The 18,390-nt window shown below is 36.9% G+C and overlaps 1 protein-coding gene across 5 annotated transcripts in view; it reads right to left on the reverse strand.

Annotated features, from left to right (window-relative positions):
- The window catches only part of HIBCH (3-hydroxyisobutyryl-CoA hydrolase), a 68,670-nt gene that overhangs the window by 14,101 nt on the left and 36,179 nt on the right, over window positions 1-18,390 (reverse strand). For all 5 annotated transcript variants that reach the window (XM_081935158.1, XM_081935157.1, XM_081935156.1 and 2 more), the window contains 5 exons: window positions 10,606-10,684; window positions 8,194-8,339; window positions 6,871-6,957; window positions 5,026-5,084; window positions 3,507-3,588 (listed from right to left, as the gene is read on the reverse strand). In XM_081935158.1, the coding sequence (XP_081791284.1) occupies window positions 3,507-3,588; window positions 5,026-5,084; window positions 6,871-6,957; window positions 8,194-8,339; window positions 10,606-10,684 (453 nt within the window). The remainder of the gene's footprint in view (window positions 1-3,506; window positions 3,589-5,025; window positions 5,085-6,870; window positions 6,958-8,193; window positions 8,340-10,605; window positions 10,685-18,390) is intronic.

Raw genomic sequence — 18,390 nt, forward strand, 5'->3', positions numbered from 1 at the left:
GGAATGTAAAAGAATATATTATACATTATTCAATTTTTATGGAGTCAATCAAAGTGTTTTCTATCATCTAGTCCTGCCTTAGGCATGAAAGCTAGGTGAGTGACTTTGGGCCAAGTCCAACTCACTTCACAGGGTGATTGTTATGGAGAAAATAGGAGGAGAAAGGAGTATTTATTAAGATATATCACTACCTCTGAGTTATTTATAAAAATAATAAGGCTGGATAAAATTAATTAATTAATTAATTTGCCCCAACCATACAAAAAAAGATAGATTCCTGGATGTTATTTTTTTTAACTTAAAGAGAAGAATTACTTCCAATTAAAACACCAACAAAACAGAGACCTAGCCCAGGTTCACCTCCTTTAAGCCAAAACTTAAAAAACGAAACTCTTTTCAGTAGTAAAGAACTTATATCAATTACTTCCGTGGCATATAGTAATGTATATTAGCCGCAGTGACACAGTGGTCAGAATGCAGTATTGTAGGCTAATTTGGCCAGGAGTTCGATCCTGACCGGCTCGAGGTTGACTCAGCCTTCCATTGCTCCAAAGTCGGTAAAATGAGGAGCCAGACTATTGGGGGCAATAGGCTGACTCTGTAAACTGCTTACAGAGGGCGGTAAAGCACTGTGAAGCGGTATATAAGTCTAAGTACTATTACATGCACAATTGAACAGATATTCCCTTTTTCTCTGTAAGGAAGGCACAATAACAGAAATTTACTTCTTCAACTTTCAAACAAAAAAACAGCTCTCAAGCTCCACAGGCCAATTGCCTTAATTACAGGCATAAACAAAATGGAAGGATCTGTTTCCCCATCTGTTTGCTGGAAATCAAAAGATGTGTAACTGTTTAAGAACATGTGCAAATTTGTCTTCTTTTTGATTAGTGCAATCAGCTGCAGGTTACTTTCATTCAGACTTTCAATTTACTGTAATTTCAAGCAACAGAATACATAAATGCAGTCAAACCTTTAAAAAGCCTGGATATATTCTTACGTCTGGTTGAAGTAAAGCTACTTGAAGCCTATATTCAAGGAGCCAAACAAGTTACCCACAGCAATGAATGAAGCAGAGCCTCATTTACTTTTAATATTGTAGCACAGAGAGAACATTACTTGCCAAAGGCACATCAGAGCAAAATGTGCTAGTCACTTCATTGTTAATAATTTCATTTCAAATGAATGGCAGCAACAAGCCCAGATGGTTTAAAAAAAAACTGTGGAAACTGCCCTCCTTAAAGTATATAAACTATGAAGGCAAAAACATTTTCCAAGACTTTCAATAAGACGTGTTTTTTTTTTGTTCCGTCTAGCCTTTATTTCATACTTTTTCTGTTTTTCCATATCTCTCAAGTAACCATGGTACAGCGCTATACTTTCACTGAAGTTCACCCTAACTATGGTTAATGGAGAAAAACCATGCAATCGCTATCTGATAATATTAATTGCATTGGGGGGGGGGATCCTAGTTAATGAATAAGAAAAAACCAAGAAAATAAATAATGATCTGGGACTTTATTAAAGGAGAAATCTCTTCAGCATGTAAGTTTTAACATTGGATATATCAAAGGAGATATTCCATTTCTTTACATAGAAAGGAACAGCTGATGATGTGATGGCTTTTTCAAGATTATGCTCTGTGAGCAAGTAGGCTAAGGGTTGGCAACAACAATTTGATATAAAATAAAGAAGAAAAAAGAAAGAAATCAAAGAAAAAACAAAATGTGCAAGAAAAGAAAAGTTGAAAAATAGAAAAGAAACAAAAACATATATCAAGTGAATAAATATTCTTCACAGCAGTTGTTAAGTTCAACCTCTTTCTCTAAAGTTACATCATTTACTGTTCTTTCTATAATCTAGACGCAAGTTCATTTTTTATTTTTTTTATGCAAAAACTGCCTGAAAGACCTATTACATTATTTTTCAGAAAAGAACTAAATTTGTGCTTGTGACTTACGGGCTATGTAAATTGTTATTACTATTGTCATTTTTAGGACTTCAGGTTTGGGTATGGAATCCGCAACAACACAATTTATTTATATTTTATTTATTTACCTATTACATTTTTATGTTGCCCATGGGTGACACCAAATCCTTGGTGAACTCCTTGGTTTTTAAATTATATAACTTATTTCTCCCTTTGGCTTATACAGGTAGTTCTTATAAAAGTCCTTATAAAAGTTCATTTAGTGACAGAAGTTACAATGGCACTGAAACAAGTGACTTATGACCATTTTTCACGCAACCATTGTGGCATCTCAATAGTCACATGGTCAAAATTCAGACATTTGGCAACTCATTCATATTTACGATGGTTGCAGTATCCCGGAGTGATGTGATCCCCTTTTGCAACCTTCTGACAAGCAAAATCAATGGGGGAAGCCAGATTCACTTAACAACTGTTTTACTAACTTAACAACTGCAGTGATTCACTTAACAAATGTCTCACTTAACAATGGAAATTTTCAGCTCAATTGTGTAAGTAGAGGACTATCTGTAGTATTTTATTAACTATGAAGTTCTTAGCTTGAGCTGTAGAAATACCACAATGAGCAGAAGAAACAGAAAATCCCTGTAAATAAACATAGTACTTGTGGTTGTCGTTTTATAGTTATATATTTATTAAGTATCAGCATAGCCAAAAGTTACAGTTGGCACTACACATATGGGCTAATAACTCATTAATATAACTGCCACACACTATTGGTATTTTTCCTCGCATTTAACTTCATAAGGAAATCTATTTTCTATTTGAATAATTTAAACAACACAGAGAGCAAATAACATAACAATGAAACAAATTCATAGGTTTACATCATGCTGTTGAGGCAGAAAAGAAGCCAACCAGGTAGGTAAGTAGGTAGGTAGGTAGGTAGGTAGACAGACAGACAGACAAACAGTCATGCAAGTACACAAACAGAGAGACAAAAAGATTTGAGGGGAAAGAGAGGGAGGGAGGGAGGGAGGGAGAGACAGGAAGAGAGAAAGTGCTTTACTATGGAAAGAAGCAGAAGGTAGAAGAAGAATAAGACAAGCTATGTAGGAAAGACATTCATTCACCATTCAGTGGAGAATTTGTGCTATGAAGGAGGGAATCAGAATGAATATTGCTGGATTTTAAGGCTGGAGAGAATTTTAATGGAAAGGCATTATAAAAGATCCAAAGACAAGATATAGCTGTAACTTTTTTCTGTAGCCACAGTTTGGAAGGTGGGCAGTTTTATGACATCCTTCTCATAACGTAACTGCAGAATGCAGCAGCCATTGTATGAGTATCTGTTCTTGATCTTTTTAAAAGACAAATAGGCAGCAAAAACTATATTAGTCAGTTTATGCCACAGTTTGGAAGATGGCTTTCAGGTTAATATAAAAGTATCTTAAAAGGCTATGTGCAGGCTACAGGTTGTCCTCCTTTGCTTATGCAATGCATCAGCCATCAAAATGCCGCTTAAAGTGATTGGATATAGGCATCCTTCAAATAGGATAAAAATTGAATGCGTTACCTTTAATTGGTCAAGTGCAAAAGGAGATCCATCCTTCTTCAGGTTTTGGACAATTTCTTCCATGCTGTTTGCTGAAAAAAGACTGAAAAGAGAAAATGTTCTTTAGTCAAAATGAGTCATATTTGAGAGGGAGGGAAAGTGCCGCAACCTACGATGAGCAATAGGTACTTTAGTATGCACAAAAAGGCCCTACAGTAAATGTAATATATAAACTGCAAGGATATTGTACCTTTAAATTAACATTAAAATAATCTGAGCAGGAAAACTATGAATTCCCCCTTCGCCACTATGGTAGAACTTCAGTAAAAATATAAAATATGAAACATTTTAAAATGAATATGGAACCAGAAATTTTGTATGTATGTGATTTTTGTGTGTGATTGGTTGTGCTGATATAATTGTTACAAAGAGGCTCTGAAACATAGCGTGGGGCTGAGGGTAGGCAAGCTATCTGATTTACTGTTCCAGGCCCTTAACAGAGTTCCCAGAACCAGACATATCAACGTTCTTTTGGGGAGAAGGTATTTAAGGTGTAAACATAATACCTTACATTTTGTAGAAGCTGAAAGTACATCTGAATTCCCTGACTTTCGATCTCCGAAGACACCCAATTTATACCTTGCCTCACTCTCCCTACAACCTCCCTAGAAACTTCCCCAAAAAAGCAAATCTCAAATTGCTAAATCAGATTGAAAAGCCCAAATTTCCATCGTTTTGCATTGAATTAGAAAATGATGTTTCTTCCCTTAAATGTTTATTCACTGTCATATCAGATTTTCGTGCTTGTTGTTCTGGCTTTCTTTTTAAAAAGTCCTACAGGCAGTCAAGCTAAGACATAGTCATTACTTAAGAAGCAGATGTTACTGCAGGGATTAATCACTTCCTTCTGTTTGTTGAAAAAAAAGAAAGAAAGTTGTAAGTCCACGATATGCCACCATATTGCTCATTAGTGCTACTCAATAGATCCGTACGATTAAACAGTTTGAAAAGTATATTTTTCTGCAAATTATGTTTAATTCATTGCACTTTAGTGAAAAACAGGTAATCAACGAATGAATAGCTTTATTACAGATCATAGACTCATCAATCATACAAAAATGGTATGACCATTAAAGGATTACTCATAATGGCAATTTCCTTATCTTTAAATATGAGGCGTGCCATACGTGGGGAGGAATACCATTCTACATTTATTCAGGAAGGAAAACAAGAAACAAATGACAACTTGGCATTGGATCAGCCACAATAACGTATGAAGTACTGATGAGTATCATCTTTATGTTATATATACAGATAGCCAGATGAACCAAAGTATCTTCACTATCCCAGTTCTTTTCTCACAGCCCATAGCTAGCACTGGAGCCTAGTTGGGAAAACTTTGAAGACAGTTTACAGAGCAGGCAGGGAAAAAATTAAGACCCGCTCTCTTCATCCATTTCTGGGATGAGACATACTATTCTCATTTATGGCCACAGTAGGCAATTCAGCCCTGTATAGAGCCACAACAATTTTTGTGTACCTGTTAATTTTGTCCATGTGCTCACCAAGGATAAATTCTTTTTCTTGATCAAGTTTGCACTAAGAGGAAAAAAAGATAACAAAACTCTTTTCAGTGCTAAATCATTTAAAATGGTTACAAAAAGCAACGCCTATGCTATTTCTCTTAATGAAAGAAAAACTAACCTTTATGGCAATAACCCATCTTTATATTTGTTATTGTAATTAGAAAAGGAGTGCTGTATCTGTTTGTGAGAAGACATGCACTATCCCAAATTCCTCCTCCTAATATTTTGAATTTTAGCTCCCAGTCATCCTATCAACAATATTCTATCTATCTATCATCTATCTATCTATCTATCTATCTATCTATCTATCTATCTATCTATCTATCTATCTATCTATCTATCTATCTATCATCTATCATCTATCTATCTATCTATCATCTATCTATCTATCATCTAACTATCTATCTATCATCTATCTATCTATCTATCTATCTATCTATCTATCTATCTATCTATCATCTATCATCTATCATCTATCATCTATCTATCTATCTATCTATCTATCTATCTATCATCTATCTATCTATCTATCTATCTATCTATCTATCTATCATCTATCTATCTATCTATCTATCTATCTATCTATCTATCTATCTATCTATCTATCTATCTATCTATCTACAATAGTCCACTGTGGCAAGGAAACTATGCTTAGCACATTTTGATGATGGGAAGGGTCAGTGCAACAACTCACACCCTATCTGCAAATGAGAATTGTTGGAATTGTAGTTCTTCACAAGCTACATGTCATGTTTCTGTAATATGAACATATCTGTAATACAGTAACACTAGTTACAAATCATAACAAAAGGCCCAGCACTAATTTCCTGGACACTCCAGAGACTGCTTCCACTCCATTAACTTTTAATATTTGCAGCTCATCATAACCTTTCCTCTTTGTAGAAAACATCTTGTTATGGGCATAAATTCAATCCCTTTTGCTGATGGAACCCGAGTGCTAAAATCTGTGGCCAAACTGTAAGATGATTTATAGCTCAATTTCTGTCAGTGCACAAGGTTTCAAGGAACGCAGAGATGAGAGTAACCATCATCTTTTTTATTTATTTATTTAAAGATGCGATGCATTCTGTGTATTTCAAAAGCCTAGTTCGCTAAAAAAAACAACAGCATTTTGCATAGAAAAATCCTCTATGTACCTATTTAGAAGTAGACAAATGAGTTAATTACACATACATAGATATATAGAATGCACCTTTGAAATTTCTAACAGAAAAACAGCAAACATCCTTCTAAGTATTCCATGTAGGAATAACCCTGACACAGCAGAAGAGCAAATATTTGGGAACAATATTTTATTTGATGTTATTTCATTGTCTATGCTGCTGCCTAAATCAACAAGGAAACTATCTCAAACGTAAAAACGCAAACGAATAATTCACAAGGTTTTGTTTACTTCAAGCGTAGTATGCCAAGTTTGCTGTACAAGTAATTGCATCATTCAATTATCAACCTTTGATTATTATTTCAATACTTCTTAGTATTAGAGAATTCATACTTCATATTTTTATCTTTCTAATGAATTTTAATTCAAGATTGCATCTAGTTTATCTTATTCTCAAGAAGTTGGTGTCAATTTTGTTTTCTACCCAAATAACTTATACACAGAACTATAGGCTATTGTAGCCTATGAAGAGAAGGTTTGCCACATTTCGAACATTTTCTGCTGCACGCAGACGCAGCAAAAATGTAAAAAGAATACAGACTTTCTTAATAGAGGTGTGCTTTGTATATAAAGGTTCTCTATTATGAAATCTATTGTATATTTAAATTTCATTTACCTCCTTATGATAGGAATCCAAAACATCTGCAACATTTGCTTTTGTGGGGGATATTAATTCTATCAAATCTTTTTCGAGACTGGCCATCTGCAAATAAAAGAAGAGTTACAAAAAGCATACAAATCTATTGTCATATTCACAGTTTGAACCTTATCAAACAATCTAACATTTAAACAACGATGGGGAGAAAGGCCAAAATTTTGTTCAATACAGGCCTTAATATTATCCAATTACATTTTTGTCGGGAATTTTTCTTGATAATATCAAGAGAGATTTCAGATATCTACAAAACAATGTTACATGAAAAACTTGGCTTCTCCTTTTTGCTCTTATCTCCACAACTAATATAGAACTCTAACTTCTGAAACATTATAATTTCACACAAGTGATTTCAAGACTGATGTTATAAAAAAATAGAACAGTTTGAAACCTTGGGAAGCTAGTTCATTTTTATTCTCTTTCACAACATTTTATAAAAAGAAAGGGAGGAAGGAAAGCAACTGAAGTTTGGGGCATCACTTTTTTTAAAAAGTTCCATCTGCAGGTGGACATCTACGGGAGAAAGCAGAAATTTCCAACAAAAGTGCAACCTTCTGAGGGGCCAAACCACTTCAATGTAAGATGTTATGTAGTCCAGTGTATTGTACCCTACCCTGGTTTCTATCAATAAAAGGACATGGGATTGGTTACTGAACGGCAGAAATGTCTTTCTTCCTATAGTCCACAGTCTACTTTCCAAAGGACCCCCCCTCAACCTCGAAATGAGACACAAGCATAGAGCAGGGAGAGGAAAAAAATCCAGCAAAGTCTGAATACAAGGTATTGAAAACGATTGATTTGCATGTACTGAGTTCTGATTTGTGTGGTACCCTGGAAATTTATTTGTGAGTGCCAAATTAAACTAGACAGGGTTAAAAGACAAAGGGAGTATTGATCACCTGATCAAAAAGTGCACGAGGTTATCTAAAAACATACCTGCCTCACAAAACTAGGAACAAGGATGCGGTATAAGCAGTAACTGTCAGGCCCAAGCCCAAAGAAGAAACAGTGAAATCCAATTGAGTCCAATTCTTTATTTGCTTATACCTAATAGACAGAATCTTGCTAGACTAAAGCTATAAATGTCTAATCTATTAAATATATGCTAAGGGATTCTAGGGTTTGGCCTTCCTGAACTACTTCTTCTCTCTCCCATCCAGCTCTGGACTGGGTTCTCTCTGGAATGTACTGTCTCTTCCTTGAGAAACTGCGGTGCTATTGCTATACCCCCCTCTCTTTTCCAGGTGCACATTCCATAACTGTTACCTATTTGGTCAGATTTACCTTGTCTGCATGTACAAAATGAGTTGCAATTCCTGCTGTGTGGACATCTCTTCCTCTCAGCCTAAATCCTGTAAGAGCAAGAAAATAGCCCAGCTTCCCTGGAAGCCTTGGCAAGAAATAGCCTCCACCCACATCAGGGAAAAGACCTGCAATTAAAGGGGGGAAAAGATATGCAAGATGAAAAAAAGCTGTATAATTAAAACGTAAGTGCCGTTTTCCCCCCTGCTAATAACTAGGCCTTGTAAGTGGGCTGCTTTGCTTGAAAACGAATCCTTTGCTGTTTTGCTCATCTTGTGGAAAAACACACTGCACCATTTTTGCCCACACAATTTTCTTAACATCTCTGCTGAAGTTGATAGCCAGTAAGAGGAACATTTCCCCTTTCTTAACTTGAAGAGCTTATGTGAATTATTGTGGGGGCACAAATATTAATAGCCACATCACAAAATACCATTTACCGCACAACATGTGTAAGACCCTTTCCTCAAACTTTGTATGTGTGTGAATAATCTTTTCAAAGCCATCCTCAGATTTTAGGATGGTCTTATAATGGAAAATTGTGTTGGTATACTAGGAGCCACTGGGCCTTTTTCTTTTTGTGATTGGAAAAATAGTTCTCTGAAGCCAAATCCATGATAGTGTTTTTTCATACTAGCTATTTTAAAAACCTTGTGCTTAAACACTTAAGACTATGAGTAGTCTCGGGGTCAAATAAAATGGGACACTATGGAATGCATCCACTTCATATTTCTAACTTACCCAAATCTGGGGTGACTCTGGGAAATGAATACATACGAAAACTAAGTATAAAAACAAACCATTGGTTTATGAATACTGGGAGAGAAGGGACCAGATTCTGGCGCTTAGGTTAGGGAGACTCTGGGTTCCCATGCTGCAGTCCCCAAACTGAGCAGTTCCCTTTCACATCCATATTGGAAGAAACGTTTTCTTAACTATAAATGGTTAAGAGCTTTTGATAATAGTTTAACTCACAATGGAGGTAAAAGGCAATGAAAATTCTTCATTACTGTCTCTACCCAAATCAGACCTAACCACAATGCCACAATTTGCACTCTCTGAGAACTGCCACTTGTTTAGCCCTTTTCAGTTGAAAAAAAGGCTGTCTTTCGCGTATCCTTGTAAAGCAGTTTTTTAATACCCTGTATTCTTGCTCTACCCATCCTTGGATTTGTTTCATTAGATCTTGGAAGCCAAAAATACAATCTTAACAGACACCCTGGAATGACAGCTACACAGATGATGCTGTGTTATCAAAACAGTGCATTTGATTAGTGTAATGATTACACTGTAATCACCCCAAAGCCTTTGCTTCAATTCATCAGGTTGCTTTTCTTCCAGATACTCTAATGATGCCCCAATCTTTTCCCCATGAACAAAACGTATTTATTCATAGAATGAACTCTGAACAAATGATTCCCAGCCTGTGGTCTATGGATTAAGTGCTAAAATAATTTCTTAAAACAAATGTATTGTATATTTCTGGAGATCACCACATTTCAGGGGATGTTGATGTTCTGAAACTAAACATGGTAAGACTTCAGGTGGCAGTAATTTATTTTTTTTATTTTTTATTTAAATTCACAATTTTTGCCCTAAAATCTATTTCCCCATTTTGGGATTCTGCAAACACTATGTGGTGCCCCCATGCATTACATCGTTTCTCCTTAGTTAATCTGGTAGCCAGGGTCGGATTTTCCTATAGGCTAACTAGGCTTCAGCCTAGGGCCTCAAGATCAAGAGGGGCCTTTTATTTTTATTTATTATCTGTGCCACATTTTTTATAAAGGTTAGTACCAATTACAACATGTTTCATTTAATATATTGATATATATCACAGTAATGATGTATTTTATTATCTCTCATGTAATTTACAAACTTAAAAATGGGAGGTGAAAGGGCCCCATAAGTGTAATAGCCTAGGGCCTCTTTTCATCTAAATCCGGCCCTGCTGGTAGCCAATCTCTAATGATGATGTCCTAATTCTACATAAAGAAAAGGTTAATTTCTTTGTCAAATTCCATCTCTTGCTCTGCTCATATTTCAAAAATAAGCGAAGGGCTCGGGAACTATTCTCCCTTAGCATGAAAAAGCATACTCCATGTGTGGAAATTAAGATCAAAAAAGTAATTCAGGACATAAAGAGCAAATCATTATTGTTATTCAGATGTTATCTGATGAATTCTCCTGTAAAGCCTAAGTGGTATAGATGGAGGTGAATCATCTTCTCACAGACCCTTTGTGAGATGTTATTGTCAGAGTGTGTGAGTAGATCAATATTACTAAGTGCTGCAGCAGGATAGGAACTTGACTCTTCATATTCTAACTGGTATTATATATTAGTTTCTGCTTCTCCATGAAAAGTCAACATAAAAGGCAACGTGTGATGCTTACCTATTGCTGTCTCTGGCATTGCAAAAACGGTCCTCTCTGTAGCAACTCTGAAATGCCCATGGACAGACAAGCCCACACCCTACCAAAGGAAAACAAAAAGGAAGGGCAGGGACAGTTATGACCTGTAATAAGTTCTGGTGGGAACACCAGTTTCCTATTGTAGTCCACACTTAGGCCTAACTACTCCCTCTCCCTCCATTTCTCTAATAATAAATTGCCACCATTTTTATTGGTGCTACAAGACTTAGGCCATTCATTTGTCAACCATTTTATAATGACTAAAATCTGTGCCTGATTTAATTAATACAGATTTAATACAGGTGCTTATAAACCCCCGGCAGATGCTGACTACCATTTCAAGTGGAATTCTCTCATGCCCTGCTTAACATAATACCAATTGCATATTTACACATTTCTTGCAAGGATATTGTATCTTCATTACTATTCTAATTTGTAAGATTTATATCCCCCGTCTCCTCAAGACAGTATATTGGGGATCTCTCTGTGTTTATCCATACAACAGATACATTCTCAGGTTACTTTGAGAGAGAGAGAGAGAGAGAGAGAGAGAGAGAGAGAGAGAGTGATTGGGTCTATGTCAAGGGTGTCCAAACTTGGCAACTTTAAGACTTGTGGACTTCAACTCCCAGAATTCCCCAGCCAGCTGGCTGGGGAATTCTGGGAGTTGAAGTCCACAAGTCTTAAAGTTGCCAAGTTTGGACACCCCTGGTCTATGTGATCCAGTAAGTTTCTATGGCTGACAGTGGGCTTGAACTTGGCTCTCCCCATTTCTACGCTGTTGCCTTAACCATTATACCAAACTGACTGTCAAACTGCTACTTATTGCAGAAATACAATTTTCATTCATTCAGACATTTAGGCACACTTTTACAACTAAAGCTGACAATTAAGCACATTAAAAGGTCTTTTAATCACACCACTGTTTTTATCTCTGGAAACAAACCCAGTTTTTCTCCCTCTAGACCAGGGATGTCAAATTCCCAGCCTGCGGGCTGAATGTGTCATGTGCTGGCCACGCCCATGCCCAGTTTAACAAAGGGAGGACAGTCACAATACACTGCTCTAGACCAGTGATGGCGAAACTTTTCGGCACCGAGTGCCCAAACCGGAACACGTGTGCATGTGTGTGTGCGCCAGAGCACTGGAAACCCGAAGACCAGCTGGCCGGTGTGCGCATGCCTATTTTTGTGTGGGTTTTTGGGCTGTTTTCAGGCCATTTTTCAGGCTATTTTTCTGCTGGCTTGGGGTCAAAAACAGCCCGAAAAACAGTGGAAAATGGCCTATTTTTTGGCCGTTTTCCAGTGCTCTGGCACCCACAAAGACCAGCTGGCTTGTAAGCATGTGTGCTAGAAACCAGAAGAGCCCATGGCGATGACGTGCGTGCCCACAGAGAGGGCTGTGCATGCCACCTCTGGTACATGTGCCATAGGTTCACCATCATGGCTCTAGACCCAATGTTTTTCATCAGATATTTCCAGGGAAGTTGGGAAAACTGCAGGCACATACTACTCCTATATTTTTCAATGTTCATGTTCAAAAGTATTCACTATTCAGCATACTGGAGAGGTCAGAAGTATTTGGCTCATTCAAAACAGGAAAACACTCAGCCCAAAAGGACTGGCTAGGCAACCTATTTCTTTCAGGGTCAGGAATTGCCGCTTCTGGCACCTGAGATAAGGACTTCCCCTTCTGTAAAGAACAATTGAATCTGTCATTGCCAATAATAATTTAAAGGAACAGTTCCAACATTCAAAATATAAAGGAGCATAATTGAAAGTTAGGCAATTTCTGGCACTCAAAGTATTTCAGAATTACATCTCCCAGCATTCCTCACCATTGCCCATACTCCCTAGAGAAGCTGCGAGTTGTAGTTCAGCAATATCTGGAGTGCTACAGACTAACCACCCTTGCTTGACACCAAAATGCATCTCCAATGAATTATCAGCTCTGTTGATTGACCTTCTAAATTACAATAAAATGCTAATTAACTGAAGCCGGCCTTCACTGTTGGGAAGGCCATCACTGTTGGGAAACCAAATTATTTCAGGAGCTGGTCTATGTATTGCAAAGCTGCTAAATTAATCCCTTAGTAGTGCAACCAAAAGGTTCCTCCGTATGCATGTTATGCTAATAGGAAAAAAGGGTGTCTTGCTATTCAGTAAGGTCAATTCAAGTAAGGATGAGCTGACGTTTTGTAACATTTCAAGGCTAGGCACAAAAAAGAACCACAAAATGCAAACACAAACCACATTTTGATCACATTTAAAGCTATGGCTCATTAGAAGAGAGGAAAACTGGGACTCCAGCCTCCATAACACCGGAGCTCAAATTTTAAGAGACATGGAAGAACAGCTTTGTCTTGCCAAGCTTTTCCTAATTTATAACTTTATTAGTAAATGATTCTTTCTTTTGTAAATTACATAAAACTGCAAAAAAGAAACATTAAACAAGAAAGGTGAGGTCTGGGTAATATATATTTTCTGCGTTTGCATGCTTGCATCGGATGACTCATGCTTAAATCAATGAATTAGTCAATGCCTATTTTGTTTATATTTTATTTTATTTTAGTTATAGTTTTAAGCTTCTCAGGTAAGAATTACTTCTACTGGATGCCAACAAATTTAATATCCAATATAAAATATATATTTTCAATTGACTAGCAAGGCTAGCAATGCCTGAAAAAAATCTCAGTTTATTCCACTCACCATTACCAGGAATTAGTGACTTATGAAGACCTCTGTAAATGTCAGAGATAAATCATAGTAGAACAATGATTCAGACTAAAATGGGGTCATGCCAAAAAATGACAAACTTCTGAGAATACAAAGGTGGTGCTGGGGAATTTAATTATTTTTTTCCAGTTTTTAAAACTTGAGAAATCAATAACTCTTGTCTATCACTGATTTTCCTCTTCTGATAAATTTCTAAATTTCTATTAGAAAACCCTACCTATATTTCCAGCATCTTTGGTCCTCCTTCAAGATCCCTCCCAAACTGGCAGATTGTAGTATAACAGAAACCACAATGTATACATATGGACAACTCATTATTAACTAATGGCAATTAATTTAGTGTTATTCACGGTGCATGTAAATTAAAATAAATTAAATTAAATTAAATCACAGTTCCCCAACATCAGCTACTTTCTTACTCTGAACATTCCACATTCCCAGAATTAGTAAAAGAACCCATGGCAGCACTACTATACAAACTAACTAATATATATATATCTGTGTGTGTGTGTGTGTGTGTGTGTGTGTGTGTGTTTGAAATAACCAGAATTGTGGACCTTTTCTCTTTGCCTTACTACTACTTTCAATTTGATGGAAAAATATACCAACAAATCAGAGAAACATCCATGGGATCACCATTTTTAGGACTTACAGCAAAGACAGTAATGCAATGTCTATAAATTATAGTATATTCCCAGGTATACAATCAAAATATGGATCCAGTATTTTCATGACACCTTTGTCGTAGTAAAAAAAGAATAAGTAGAGAATACACATGAAACATCTTCTAAAGAATAAAATTCATAAGGAACAAAGGAAACAATAACATGAGGTTTTCTCATCAGCAGAGCTAATGGTACCAAATTAGAAACACATATCTATCATAAAACCATCCACACTAAGCAAGTGCTCCATTACCAAGGTGACAACCTAATCTCCCACAAGAGAAGCTGTATAAAAACACTAGACGAGTACATACTACAACCCTGAGCATCAAGAAAAGCAAACACACTATTTACACATCTTCCAACAGAATGGATACTCGTACAATTTGATCAAAAAATTGATAAGATCATTCAATCCCCTACTGCACAACCAACAAAAGCTATGAAAATATCAAAACATCTCCAGAAGATCCGATCCTCATCATTTTTATTTGTAGCTTTTCTATTCAATGTTTGTAATTTTAATTGTTTCCTAGTACTTTTAAACTTTTTATTACATAAGTTGCCCAGTCACTTATAAAGCAGCAGCTGCTGCTGCTGCTGCTTCTTTCCTCCTCCTCCTCCTCCTCCTCCTCCTCCTATTCTTCTTCCTCTTCCTCCTCCTCCTCCTCCTTCGAAGTCAGGAGGACAAAGATTCAGGTCTTTGATTTGAGAGGGCCGAGATGAGTTTTAAAGGATAAAACAGGCACCTTAACCTGCAATATTTAAATCACCCGTTTCATTATTGTCAATTCCCCCAAGTTCCTAAAAGCTTTGTGCTGGGAAACACAAAAGAAAAAGAGTGTTCCTTTTACCATCTGGAGAACGGTGATAGAAGTGTCTCTGCCCCGCCATTATGCTTGGTTGAAGTATTCTTTAATGATAGTTATCCTATTTTCTTTAAATGGCAAAAAGGGCGACTTTATAGATGTGATTCTGTAGCCTGCTTGGCAACATTACAAAAGTGGTTTGCTAGTATCTCCTCTTGGGAAGCTTTTATCAACTTCCCAATTTAATCTACAGTCCTGGGATTCCTAGGGGTCTCCCATCACTATTTAAAAGCTTCCTAAGTTTTTGTGAGATCAGTCAAACATGGCTAGCTGCTGCCACCTGCTGTTTTACAAACTAATGTCCATAATGCCAGTTGTTTGCCTTTCCACACTGGCTGCAAACGCAAGCATTTTGCTTTTGTTTCTGCAGCCAATAAGGAAATGTAGGTTAGTAGCTTCTCCACAGACATGTTTTCACAGGCTTACTGAAATGATTACTTTGGTCAAGCTTTTCCATTGACCAGTTCTTGAATCTTTTTTTCCCCAATTATCAAGATTTATTATGAAATAACTCAGGATTAGCTACAAAACAATCTGCACCATTTGTCTCTGGGATTATGTCTGCAGGGATGTTGATAGATTCAGAAAGATTCTCTTTCCAGTGTTTTCAGCCTTTACAGATAAATAGTATGCAGAACGATCTCATACTGGAAGTCTTTAAGAAGATGTTGGATAGCTATTTGTCTGAAACGGTATAGGGTTTCCTGCCTAGGCAGGGGGTTGGACTAGAAGACCTCCAAGGTCCCTTCCAACTCTACTATTGTATTGTATTGTATTATTGTATACAAAGGCTACTGTAGGAGAGAAATTAAGATTGCCCTCAACCAGGTAAGGCATTTTCAACCAAACTGAATTCTCAGAGCACAGTCAGGAAAACAGAAACTGAAATTTCTAGCTAGGCACATAAGGCTTACATATTGGCAAGGAATAACACAGTAGATCAGCCAGTAATTTATCTTAAGTTTCTAGGAAATTACCTTCAGTCTAATGAGAGCTGTCCAAAACAAGTAAACTATGGTTAGAAACCACAATTTGGCCTTAAACAAAAACTATACACTATGTGGATATCCTATGTTGTGATCCAGCGATGGGATCCCGCTGGATCACATAATACCTTTCCTTCCCTACCGGTTCGCTTGCACGCACGTCTGCGCATGTGGCACTGCCTTCTGTGTATGCGCAGTGCTCGCACATTACATCGGGCCTAGTGGGCGGAGACTCCTGCAGCCATCGCTATCAGTTCACCCAAACAGGAGAGAACCAGCTGAATATCACCTCTGATGTGATCATAGTTTTGTTCAGGTTTCAAGAGAGCAAATCACACCTATTTCAAAATGGAAGCACATTTTCAATCATCTTATGGGAACACTAAGAGATTTGAATATACAAACGTTGCACTGATGGACATAAATAACCCTTTGCTACAGTTTGAAGACAACCAATACTTTCCAAATTGCATCCCAGGCTAATAAGCACTGGAACCGAAAGTCATCATCCAGTCATCAGTTACTGGAAGCCTGGAAATAAGCATATCTCTTACTTTGGGAAAGACCGCTTTAGCAGCTTTTCTGATAAATACAAAAGCTTTCCTCTGGTAGCACAACTACTAGCATAGAAGAAAAGGGTGGTAACAAAGATGGAGGCTCTACTAATCTGCTAACCTCCAAATGCTCTCATCTCAGCAAGTTCAATAGCTATATAAGCCAAGAATGATCAACATTGCAGCCCAACATATGTAGAGGGCATCAGTTTCAAGAGGGGTGAATTATAATAATCCTTTCCCATACATCAAAATACAAAAATGTTATAATCTCTTAATCATTTGCAAGATTTAATGATATATATATATGTATGGTGTGTGTGTGTGTGTGTGTGTGTGTTAGTTACAACCCCTGGTATGCCCAAATATGGGAGGGAGCTCACTCCTCCCTCTTTCTGTCCTTCGGCTCATCAGAGAAAACCATGCAGGCAGAAACCCATATTTTTATTTTTAATGTTGCCTTTTTATATTTGTGTTGTATTTGTGCTGATAAATAAATAAATTTATTTATCAGCACAAATACAACACACACACACACACACACACATATATATGGAACAATCCCCATCTCCCAAACACAAGCATTATTTTAAATAATTTAAAGTTTTGCTAAAGATGTTATGCTAAGCAAACTTAATGATAATGTTAAACCAATTTCGATGGAAGGACCCTAATTCATAGCTCATGTGGTTTGCACGCAAAGATCTCTGGTTCAAGCCTTTGTAGTTCCTTGCACAGCTGGAAAAATGCATCAATTATGGACACTCATTGCCAGACTAAGCTACTTGGAACAATAGTATAAACAGTTATAAGCAATTTTCTATGCCCCTACGTCCTATGATGCTAGGGACAGGATGACATTTCAGTACTTGTAAAGACAACTAGTCCTATAGGATGTGATGTTAGAAACCTGCAAGAGGAGTCTAAAACTCAAAACATATTCCAAATTGTTCCATCTTGAACTCTAAATCCTCATCCCTTGCAATTACTTTATTATATTTTTGGCTGAGTTGAACATTTTATCAAGGGTAAAAAAATCCCCAGAAAGAATTGCCAATTATGTGGGGAAAATGGCATCAATGGCTATTTATCAAAATGTACAGGTGACAATGCCATAAGAAGGTTCAACCAAGTGCTCATTAAAAAAAAGATTCAGCTATCCTTATCAATTCCTTACAAATTTGTCATCAAGTTGTAGATAACTTGAAAATGGGAGATTGATTTACTTAGTACAAATGCATAGGAGCACATGGCTAATTGGATGTCACTGCACTGTGAATATATTAATAGCTACATCACACATTTCAACGTGTGAAATATTTTAAAGCTGTTCTTCAGGGCCAATAATTCATTTATTATTCTTAACTTTACCATTTTTCCCCTTAGAGTACAGAAATTTGTTTGAGACTTTCATGGGGGAGGGGATACACAGACGAGGGGGAGAAAAGGGCAAAGCAAAATTAATATTTTAATCCCAAAGTCAAGTTCAGGAAATTTCTCCTCAGTTCTAAGTTGCTTCTCTCCTTGATTAGTTTCCACCCATTGCTTCTTGTTCTACACTCAGATGCTTTGGAGAATAGTTTGACTCCCTTTTCTTTGTGGCAACCCCTGAGATATTGGAACACTGCTATCATGTCTCCCCTAGTCCTTCTTTTCATTAAACTAGACATACCCAGTTCCTGCAACCATTCTTCATATGTTTTCGTCTCGTCCCCTAATCATCTTTGTTGCTCTTTTCTGCACTCTTTCTAAAGTCTCCACACCTTTTCTACATCATGGCAACCAAAACTGAACGCAGTATTCCAAGTGTGGCCTTACCAAGGCATTATAAAGTGGTATTAACACTTTACGTGATCTTGATTCTATCCCTCTATTTATGTAGCGTAGAACTGTGTTGGCTTTTTTGGCAGCTGCTGCACACTGCTGGCTCATATTTAAATGATTGTCCACTAGGACTC

Source organism: Natrix helvetica, assembly GCF_964273705.1.
Source record: "Natrix helvetica genome assembly, chromosome: 1".
NCBI lineage: Eukaryota > Metazoa > Chordata > Lepidosauria > Squamata > Natricidae > Natrix > Natrix helvetica.